Source organism: Morone saxatilis, unplaced genomic scaffold, assembly GCF_004916995.1.
Source record: "Morone saxatilis isolate NCDOM2014 unplaced genomic scaffold, NCSU_SB_2.0 Contig8, whole genome shotgun sequence".
NCBI lineage: Eukaryota > Metazoa > Chordata > Actinopteri > Moronidae > Morone > Morone saxatilis.
Genome location: NW_023340257.1, coordinates 14,290,556 through 14,301,285, shown reverse-complemented (window position 1 = coordinate 14,301,285; position 10,730 = coordinate 14,290,556). Strand labels below are relative to the sequence as shown.

Below are 10,730 nucleotides of genomic sequence, written 5' to 3'. Positions count from 1 at the left end.
GTCAAAGTTCAGCTCCCCATAAGATTTCATGGAGCAGGGGGCAGTGTCAGGGGAATAAAAGATGAAGCATCCTGAAGCATGGCGAAGCTTTTGTTGTTGTTGTTGTTGGGGGGGGAGTCTGTACATATGGCAGCAGGGATCACGCAAACGTAGAAGTCGTGATGCACACCGCCACTGTCTCCATTGTTCCTGCTCAGTTTATAGGCTGCCGATAGAGAAGCTTGTGCCGTAAGTGTGACGAACATGAGGCCTGTTGTGGAGTCCAAGAGGGACACATGTGCACGCAGAGTCAGCCAAAACAACACACTCCTGGGCTAATGAAGCAGGTGTGTTTGTCTCCCTGAGCAGGTGTGAGTATAGTCTTGTTAAGCATCAGGCAGGAGTGGAATAAAAATGACACCTTCTTTTACTAAGTCAGACCACAGAGGGCTGATGCCACCACTTAAGATCAAGGTTTTTGTGCTGTAAGAGCTTCTGTAGAAATTGATTCGAAGCTAAGCAGAGCGGGCAACACATAAAAGCCTGGTTGATATTTTAAATCAAAGAATCAAGTGCTTACAACAATAATGCTGTGTATATAACACTGTCTGTGTGTGCAAGCAGCTCTACTGAAGCAAACTTTAGCTGCACTGCCTGCATCAGCAAGACGGTGCAGAGAGTGCTGAGTGTGCCAAATTATGCTCGGAGTAAAGGGCACATATACTGATCATAATGAAGATGAGGAGAATACTGTAGCAGAGCCAAAACATGGTGAGTTATACTATATATCAGGAGTTTCTTAAAGATCACTACATAATATAGATTAAAAGGAGGGAGTGATTTCCTTTGTTTAAAACCCCAATCATTATATCCACCTCTGAAAGTGTTGGAATAAGTATTTAGATCCTTAATCCTAATTAAGTAAAATTATTTAAGGTATCAAAAGTAAAAGTACCCAGTCAGTGTTTTACTTTTATATATATGATGTTTTTGGATTAATATTACTGCTACATTAATGTGTATGTTACATTTTACTGCTGTAGATGTTTAAGGTTGAGCTCATTTGAACAACTTTATATACTATGGGGTAGTTTAGTCCAGGGGATCCTAAACTTTTCATTTCAGGGACAAACTACACACAAATTAGACCACTGACGCCCAATTTGAGAGGATTATGTCTGAGTTATTTTAATTTTATTTTTTTTATAAGATTATAAAGTCGTCAAAGTCAATCAGGGATCAAGTTGGGATGAATATAAATTACAATCAATAAAAACGTCCCACTCTATATCTTCCCGTATTGTTCCAACTCCCAAAAAAATTGATAACAGTTCAAATGTTATATAAGATAAGATAAGATAATGGGGAAACTTGGTTTGTTACAGCCGCAACGGATAGCACAAAGAAGAACAAACATCAGGGAAATAAAGAAACTAAAGTAAACTGTGTATATATATATATACAACTGAGATTGAACATATTGATTAATTAATATTCCTCCTTCCATCCCCTACAACCTACTCAAGGACCCCTATAGGACCCCAGACCTCAGTCTGAAAAACCACTGGTTTAATCTACAGCAATGTATCATATTCTATAGGATCATCATATGTTTGTAGTGCTGCTTCCTGCATGAATTAAGAAGCTAAACACACTTCGTGAGCTCAGAAACACAGCCCTGTTTCCAGTTTTGTGATGATTCATTTTCCAGATAATCCAAGAGGGTTTCTTTATCTCTTCAGAAATAGTCAAATGTTCTCAACCCAGAAAGAGAACATTTAATCTTTCAGTTAATCAGTTTATCACATTAAAGATACGAGGTTTTCACTGGACAGGAAGGGTGTGAAAAACTGTGATCTGGAAATAAGGCTGTCAGACAAATGTAGTGAAATGTACAATATTTGCCTCTGAGAACAGTATAAGTACAAGTATAAAGATACATAAACTGTAAATAATAATTACATACAGTATTTAAGTAAATGTAATTTTAATTTTCCACCTTTGAAGGCAGTAACACTAGTACTATTTTATCGTCAGCTAACATGAGTCCATTACAGACCTCTAGTGCCTCCTAGTGGACAAAGATGTAAAACACACCCCTTTATTTCTCTCAAGTAGTTGAGTGATGTGATTGTAAAGTAAAGAAACTGTGAGACATATTATACAGAATTAGTTTAGAAAATGACAATAAAGAGGCATTCAGGGGGAAGGAGAAGGCAGTAACTATAACAGACACTTAATAACATTGGACTTTTCTTTAAATGTTGTACTTGCAGAGTCAGTGATATCTTTAAAATCACCAAAAGTAAAGGTATCCATTCTAGCACATTTCAGAATAATGTATAATATATTATTGGACAATAATTATTGATGCCTCAGTGTGTATGCTACATCTCTTTAATGTTAAAGGGTAAAGGTTTGGACAATTTTAAGTAGTAGTAAATAAAAAGCTTTATATTAATGGTAGCACACTATTTGAACATGGTATGACTAAACTGTGTAATAATAATAATAATAATAATAAGAAGAAGAAGAAAAAGAAAAAGGAGAAAAAGAATGACGTCTTTATTTTACTTTATATATCATTGTTTAATTAATTAATTATTTCAAGTATAGTATTGTAGTATTGTTCAGTGGTGGAAAGTAAATTTACTCAAACACTGTACTCTCAGTTATAATATATACAGAAGGTGGCTGAGAACAAAGGTGTGTAGTCATGATGGTAGTCTAGTGGTGGTAGATACGGAGCGAAAAAGCGGTGGTGATAGAGTGCCACATCAGAAAGAAGGGACACGAAAAGGTTGAAAAGTACCAAGGGTTGAGACAAGCTGGAGCAGTGTGGGAAGATCAAGGCAAGCGTGTCCCGCGTGTAGTATCGGGGGCAGTGACACCCAAACTGGGGGAGTGGGCTCCAACGATCCAGGAACCACATCCAGAAGCCTCAGTTCAGAGAGCTTATAGAACAGCTAAGATAACTTGCCGGCAGAACCTCAAACTCCCAGGCCTCTGGTAGAGGACCCGAGCTTGAGGATGACACAGATACCACCCCAAGAGGGTGAGAGGAAAGTTTATATATATATATGTGTGTGTGTGTGTGTGTGTGTGTTCTTTTAGTATATAAAGTAACCTACTTAAGTTTGGCCCAACCTTTCCCAACTGCAACATTAAAGAGATGTAGCATACACACTGAGGCATCAATAATTATGATCTAATAATATATTAAACATTATTCTGAAATATACTAGAATAAACGCCTTAATAAACACCTTTATAAATACCTTTATAAACACCTTTATAAATACCTTAATAAATCCCTTTATAAACACCTTTACCTTTGGTACTTTGATGAACTTAATAAAGTGCCTGTACAGACTCCGGCCAGCAGGGGGCGCTCTGTGACCAACCACGAACGCTGTAAAAAGAGGAAGCACAATTTTAAAACACACTTGAACTTTTATTAGTAGGGTAGAGCTGTCTCACGGTACCAGATATATATATACATATATATATAGTTGTTTACCTTTATAGTGACAATGCAGAGGGAAGTAGGGACTGTTTCAGCGATTAAAGCTCTCGGGTGGGTAACGTTCAACCGACGTTACTAACGTTGTTGTTTACTGCGCAGTCAGCTTCTTTCACGTGTTGTTATAGAAACAAAGCTAAAGTTAGGTCCCTCGCTGGTTGTTGCTTGTGATTCGTGAGCATTTCATTATCAGAATCTAGCTAAATGTGTAATTCAGTATCGATACTGTGGCCTTTATAGTGTGTTAGGACACTATCCGAGCTGCGGCAGGTAATTTCACCTGTCGTCTTTACTTCCTGCGCAGGTATCCGGGCGGCTCCTGCCTCACTCGGTGTCGATGTGATGAACTGCCCTGTCCGCTGCTCACCTGGCTGACCGCAGAGCTCAGGGTGCTCTGTCCGGAGCTGCGAGGTTGTTGTTATATAGCTTCACTGAAAGTACATACAGTAATATCCACATCTGGTTAGGGTGTTTTAATTAGTTTAGGCTTTTTACATTTATTACTTTTCAAATAACCTAAAATCTATTACAACTTTGTAAATACACTTTAATCTTTGTGTTTCTCATGTTTGTAGTTAGTTCCAGTGTGACTGTAGTTTATTGTCTGGGAGATGTTTTCCTTTTTGGGAGAGTAGTGGTTTTGTATTTTCCTCCCCAAAATATTACTAATATATTTATATTTATATACTAATCCTGAATAAAGTATCTAGCTATCTATCTATTGTCTCTTTGATATTTCTGCAATTTCTTTCTATTCATTAGCCGACATATACTATGAGTGGATACCAATAAACAGTATCTGCTAATATTAGCTCAAATGAATTAGTCCAATATATCAATGTACCTGTAATAGAAAATAGAAAAATATTGTTGCATGAATTGAATTGAATTGTAATATGAAGCCCATTGACTTTACATGTAAAGAATTTAAATTGTCTTGTCTTTCCTTCTTTTCTTTCTTTTTGTAGACTCAAACAGGACCGGTGATGTCTTGTTGGTGGGAGAGCTGAGAAGTTTACTGTCAAACATGTCCTCTCCTCTCACTGTGCTGACCTCAGAGGTGCTGGAGCCGTCCACCCTCAACAAAGTCACTGGTGAGAAATGATAGGAGTCCACTGGGTTCTGTTGTAAAGTTGTGCTTAAGGTAATAGCAGATTACTGTGGTGCCCAAGGACTTGTACATTCCCCGCCCTACTTTTTAAATGAGGGGGTCTTAAAAGTTTTGTTCAATCCTTTAGAGTTCCTCGTATCAGAATTGCAAGCAGCTCGCATAATCATGCGTAAAGAACTGCATCCTGAGGAGGAGACGGCAGAAGAGGAGTCTGAAAAAGAGCAGCGCGTTGAAGCTCACAGCCAGGAACTCACTGAGGAATATGAAGAGGAGGTTTCTGACAAAGACAGAAGGAAGGCGGAGATGCAGGCAGAATGGATATTACTGCTGCACGCTCTTGACATGGACGCCTCCTCTCAGTTTACAGATTTGCTGAGTGAGGTAAGTGTGGTAAAAGAGAGACAGCGCTATGTAATAACTACAAACTGAGAAGCACTGACAGGAGTTTTTAAATGTTATTTTAATGCAGGTGGAGACCAGGCTTGCTCGTCTACCAAGTGGAGACATGACAAACCCGCTTCTTAACAGCAGCCTCAGCAGAGAGCAGTGGGTATGTTGCCGGGCCTGTTTCTACTTTATTATACATCATACAGTATGTAGTGTAACGCTGACATGAGCGTTTCAACCTCTCGTCCTTTCTGTTTCTCAGACTCAAGTTAAAAAGATCAATCAAGTGCTGTCAGAAGACTATCAGTGTCGGCGACAAATGATGATCAAACGCTTTCAGGTTACACTGGACGCATTCGCATGGGGAGAAAAACAAACGGTAGGCATGTCAAATTACTGCATCTATTAGAACTTAGTCCCTTTAAGAACAGTCATACCAAAGGGGATGAAGTAGTTGTTGTTTTTTTCAGTGTCTTTTTTTATTTGGAAAAAGATGAAATATGATAAATAAGAATTAAACTAAAGATACTGTGAAAATGTGTTAATGTAGTAACAAAAAACTGGTTTTACATTTAACAGCTTTTATAGACAAACTGTCAAATTAGTTACATTGTGCTCGTTTGCCAGGAAGAAACAAGATATCCACAGTGAAAGATCAACATTAAAGGAAGAACCACACAGTAATCTGTGCCCAAAAAGTGTAAAAACAGCAAAAAACATTTAGCCGAGCAGTTACTTAACTTAGTTAGGAAGCAGTACATATCCTGCATGTTTCATTAAATAAGACTCACGAGTTTACAGCCACACTAGACGTCCTGTGAGGCTGTACTTTGGCAGTGCAGTGCATTGAGCTAAATGCTAACTGCTAACATGCGCACAATGACAATATTAAAATGCTAAAGTTAAGCAGGTATAATATTTACCATGTTCACCATCTTAGTTTAGCCTGTTAGCCTGTTAACATTTGCTAATTAGCACAAAGTAAAGCTGAGGCTGATGGGGAATGTCATTAGTTTTAAAGGTATTTAATCATAAATCAAAGTATTTGACAAGGTTTTGACCTGATGATGGTGCCAGATGAAAAGTGAAGGGATCATCTAAGTTATTACAATTCATCCACCTAGTTTCATATACAGTAGTTGTAGTTTTAATTCCTTTCGGCTCTGATCAGGTCTCTTGCTGCAGCAGGTCATTTGGGGACACAACAGAAGCATCACTGTGTGTTATTATAACAACAAACATCCCAGTTCAATCTGTCTTTTATTTACAGGAGCGCAGTAAGGCGCTGGCCGCAGTGCCTCCTCTTTCATCCCTTTTCGGCTCCTCCCAAGTCTCCCCGTCTCTTCTGATTGCTGCCAGAGAGGATCAGTCCTTCATTGAGCCAATCAAGGCTGGAACAAGCACCCCCGTCTACAAGGTACAACTGTGAACAATTAAAAAGATGTCTCTGATGGTTGCAGATGGTTTCTAATTTTTCTTTGGTCTCACTAGACGTTGATGGGCAGCGTTCCAGACAGAGGAGGACGGCCGGGGGAAATCGAGCCACCAATGCCACTGTGGGAAGATCGAAGAGCGAAAGGAAACCGATCAGGACGAGGAGGTGGACACCAACAACGGCGTAAATTCTCAGATAAAAAGAAGAGAGGGAAAAAAGAATAATGTGTCTTTCACTTTGGCTTTACTGTTTAATTTGAGAAATAAGGGATGATTTTTCTTTATTCAAATCCTTATGAAATAGATTATGGCTGTGGAATGCTACATATGATATAATTTATGATATAATTTATATTTTTATGATATGAATGTGTGTATAATTCTTAGTTATAGTACACAGATATACCTGACTGTGTATCTTTCTTTAAAAAAAGGCTTGCTATTGCTATAATGTACTGGTATATGACCAGATATTTTTGTTAATATGAAAGAACAGAACAGAAAAATAATACTTAATTTTGTATGTATTGGCTTTGCACATTCATATATAGGTTTGTTTACTCAAATTAAACCTATTAAACAGAAGATTGTTGCTATTTTGTGTGATGTAATGCACATTGTTGATAATGCTTTAATGCTTAAAACAGTCACAATCAGCCACTTTTTAATTACCAATTATCATTTAAGTTTTAGCAAGAAAACATAAAACTGATGTAAATGATTTTCTCAATTATTGACTGTTTTCATAAGCCTGATCAGAGAGGCTAAAAGGCTCTAATGGAGTAGATCTTACAGACAGAGGTATTATTTTATCTATTATTATATGTAGCAGAGTGTAGGAGACATTCACATACGATTTTTATTTCATCCCAGTGTCTTGAAGTTATTATAAAATTAATATTTGGTTTTAATTTATTATATGAAAGACTAAAAAACAGTTACATCAGCAAAAAAACAAACACATTTGGCAACAATTCAGAGGTAAAACCAGGCTGTCTCCAAATGATAATTAAGTGACTAATTCACCTCAAGACATGGCTGTAATGAAGAATTTGAACCCAGAGAAAGCATCTGAAGCACAGTGTGAGAGGAGAATGCAAACTACATCTTTTTTATTTATTTTTTTAAATAATAAGAATAAAGTGAAAACAATTCATCTTTCTTAAAAATATATATTTTAATTTTTCTATTGTGAAGCTCACAAAAAACATTTGACTTTTTCTTATTATTATTTTATTGTAATTTCAGGTCCAGATATGAAAACTTTAGTGGTTGCACCAGTTCAGATATATTTAATAGAAAATAGAAAATGTAAAAAATACGTTGCTATCACGCGTAATTCGCATGTTAATGAATATTAAAACACGATTCAAGCTGATATTGCATTATAAACATTATATATAAATGAAGTGAGTTACATAATACATACTTACCTGCAGCTTACCAAAGTGTCATTGTTGTGTCCGTCCTACCGGAAGTTACCCGTGAGACAAATGATGTAACACATAGAAAGTTCCGGATTAGCCAAAGGTCGACATTTATCTGCGAGTGTGAAACTGAGCATCGCGTCTGCCTTGAACCAGCCAGCAAACTCACTAATAAACTAGCTAATACATTAACAAAATGCCGAGAGGAAGCAGAAGCCGCACATCCAGGATGGCTCCTCCAGCCAGGTAACATTTAATCCTTATAATGTTAAAGGTTTGTAGGTTCATGTAGCTGCGAGCAGGTTGAGGGAGCTAGCTGTACAGTCAACGCAGCTAGCCAGGGTTTATAATTACCATCGAGAGACTTCGAGGTCATATTTACATCCAAATGTCTTTCTTTTGTACCAGCAAACTGTGCTCAAAAGTCATTGATATAGGTACTGAAGGTCATCGTTGTCAGGGTCTTTTATGGCAACACAACTAACTAAATTAAACATTTTAAAGCCGTGTGGGATTATATAAATCTACAGGCAGCTAGGATCAGTTTCCCTTTAATCTGCAGCTGAATTAAGTGGACATTTTCTGAAGTTAAGTGTGTTCTGATTTCTTTACATGAACACTGAATGCCTCTAACTTTCCTGCCAACATCCCATTATCCCCAGTGTTTGTCTGATTTTGGACCATGTTACCCACATCTGGTTTAAATTAAGAATTGGATGAAAGCGTTGGATACCAAGTCCAGCATATTGTAATATGATTTTGTACCATCATGCGTCAGTGCATTTGGCCTAAATGTGCTTTTTTTGGCCTTCTTGAGCATTTATTTGCATTAGTACAACAGACCCAAGAGAAAGCTGGAATACAAAACTAATTTTAAAAAACATATACTATTACATACAGGTATTATCAGCTGTTATTCTGTTGGGATTGTACTTTTAAAACAACTTTATCTTTCCAGACAAGCACCACCACCCATGGCCAGGGCCGCACCTCCTCCCTCCTATGCCCCGGCCCCGATGCAGGCTCCTGCGTCGGCTGTGGGAGCTCCAGCTGCAGCACCCAGGCAGCCTGGTATGTTTGCCCAGATGGCAACCACAGCTGCCGGAGTGGCAGTGGGCTCGGCAGTAGGACATACCCTCGGCCACGCCATGACCGGAGGCTTCAGTGGAGGACAGTCGGAGCCTGCCAGGCCCGACGTCACTTACCAGGTAAATAAACTGCGGTTTGAGCCGGTCACAGGACTGGAATAGCTTCAGGGCAGATTAGTGTGTCTGACACACGGTAGGGAGGACATCAGTGACAAAAAACAGGTGTAGGTTTGTGTTTGGGATTTGGTGGAGGAGGCAAAGTTGGGTTGAAGTAAACATCACGTGTTGTAGCAAACATTCACAGCAGTAACTACATATAATAAGTGATTTTATATATTGACATAAAAAAATAGCAATGAAGTTCCACTCAAAACTTGTTTGTAAGGTATCAACTCATGTAAATCTGTGTTATTCGGTAAGTCGGATTACTGTGAACCATGTAATCATACTGTTACCTTTACCTGAATATATCCACAGTGGGTATTTAGGTATTTATGCTGATTAATTCCACTGTGCTCTCTTGCTTGTCTGTCTTTAATAAGGCATTTCAACATTTTATAGGTAGACAATGTGTTTAAATTTTCGGGTAGTAGTGACAGAAGACGTCACTTTTTATGATTGGGTTACGAAGTGATACAGAATATTAATATACAGTGGGTGTGTGAATGATCATCATCTGCCCTGTGTCTTTCAGGAGCCAAACCAGGCCCAGTCATACCAGCCCCAGCCATACCAGGCTCAGCCCATGTACCAGCAGCAGCCACAGTCCATGTTCCAGCAGGAGGCCCCTCATCAGCAGCAGGCCTGCTCCTACGAGCTCAAACAGTTTGTCGATTGTGCCCAAAATCAGAGCGACTTCAAACTCTGTGAGGGCTTCAGCGAGGTGCTGAAACAGTGCAAGTTTGCGAACGGTGAGTGAAAAGTGTAACACTGCAAACGTGTGTGGCCATTTGTATGACATTAGATTACATACAGATTTATAAATTACTGATAGGTGTGTCAGGAGGTTTTTATCTTATTGTATATCAGATCAGTGCATCGTCTCTGCAGTCTTGTTTTGTACTTTCTATACTTGCTGCCAAATATGGAGGCATACGCACTTAGTCATCTAGACGTCACAGCCCAAGGACATTAGACCACGGGTTCTGGTGTAATGTGTTGCAGTACCCAGTGTGGCCATAAGGAGGAGTAGCAGCTTTAAAGGCTTTCAGAGTGCTTCATACAACTGGCTTTCTTTTCTTGTACTGTAGATTGTTTTTAATAATGCCAAATAAATTCATTAACCTATAAGTATGAAAACATGTCTAATTAGACTTTTTCTTTTCTCCACAGGTCTGTCATGAGACTGAGAGCAGAAACTGGAGAGTGAAGAGCACACATAAACTGAAATAATCAACCGTACTGGATAACAAGAGGGTGTAATTCATAATAAATCAATAAACATGCTTTTATTTTGACAGCTGGTCATCAGAGAGCATCATTGTGTTCCTTTCTCAGGACAGCACTTCAGAGTTTGTAATAATAGTCTTATAAATGATGTTTATATATTTTGGTGTTGCATGCTATGAGTTGATTTCAGTTGTTTTTCATTAGCTTCAGTGCTTTTAATTTAAAGTTCCTCCCATATAAGTATAACAACGTGTACAACCTCCAGCTTATGGGTGCCTACAATGTGTAACAAGTTTAGAAATAATAAAGCACTTGACTCATTAAAACACTGTGATGATTTATTCCCTGCCTGTTCGGATGGACCACATTATTCCACTGTACTCTTGAAGAAA

The 10,730-nt window shown here is 38.4% G+C and overlaps 2 protein-coding genes across 3 annotated transcripts; both read left to right on the top strand.

The window, feature by feature from the left end:
- The first annotated feature begins 3,394 nt into the window (after nt 1–3,394).
- Nucleotides 3,395–7,025, top strand: im:7138535 (uncharacterized protein LOC797998 homolog). Of its 2 annotated transcripts, none has more exons than XM_035679353.1 (8): nt 3,395–3,556; nt 3,807–3,916; nt 4,471–4,596; nt 4,741–4,994; nt 5,083–5,163; nt 5,263–5,379; nt 6,271–6,417; nt 6,492–7,025. In XM_035679353.1, the coding sequence occupies exons 1-8, from the start codon at nt 3,513–3,515 to the stop codon at nt 6,657–6,659; spliced, it is 1,047 nt and encodes a 348-aa protein (XP_035535246.1). In that variant the 5' UTR covers nt 3,395–3,512; the 3' UTR covers nt 6,660–7,025. The 2 variants fall into 2 exon arrangements, with proteins under 2 accessions (XP_035535246.1, XP_035535247.1); XM_035679354.1 differs by having other exon boundaries at nt 3,807–3,913; nt 6,492–7,024.
- A 915-nt stretch (nt 7,026–7,940) lies between these two features.
- Nucleotides 7,941–10,664, top strand: chchd2 (coiled-coil-helix-coiled-coil-helix domain containing 2). The gene is made up of 4 exons (XM_035680157.1): nt 7,941–8,107; nt 8,820–9,069; nt 9,644–9,860; nt 10,282–10,664. Exons 1-4 carry the CDS (start codon nt 8,058–8,060, stop codon nt 10,290–10,292), a joined length of 528 nt encoding a protein of 175 aa, XP_035536050.1. The 5' UTR covers nt 7,941–8,057; the 3' UTR covers nt 10,293–10,664.
- The last annotated feature ends 66 nt before the right edge of the window (nt 10,665–10,730 follow it).

What these genes read in the sequence shown, in the direction of transcription:
- chchd2 (XM_035680157.1), top strand. Translation starts at nt 8,058, where the DNA reads ATGCCGAGAGGAAGCAGAAGCCGCACATCCAGGATGGCTCCTCCAGCC. An exon ending in AGGATGGCTCCTCCAGCCAG is followed by an intron (nt 8,108 to 8,819) that starts GTAACATTTAAT and finishes TTATCTTTCCAG; the next exon opens with ACAAGCACCACCACCCATGG. An exon ending in GGCCCGACGTCACTTACCAG is followed by an intron (nt 9,070 to 9,643) that starts GTAAATAAACTG and finishes TGTGTCTTTCAG; the next exon opens with GAGCCAAACCAGGCCCAGTC.
- im:7138535 (XM_035679353.1), top strand. Translation starts at nt 3,513, where the DNA reads ATGCAGAGGGAAGTAGGGACTGTTTCAGCGATTAAAGCTCTCGG. An exon ending in TCAGCGATTAAAGCTCTCGG is followed by an intron (nt 3,557 to 3,806) that starts GTGGGTAACGTT and finishes CTTCCTGCGCAG; the next exon opens with GTATCCGGGCGGCTCCTGCC. An exon ending in GCCTCAGCAGAGAGCAGTGG is followed by an intron (nt 5,164 to 5,262) that starts GTATGTTGCCGG and finishes TCTGTTTCTCAG; the next exon opens with ACTCAAGTTAAAAAGATCAA.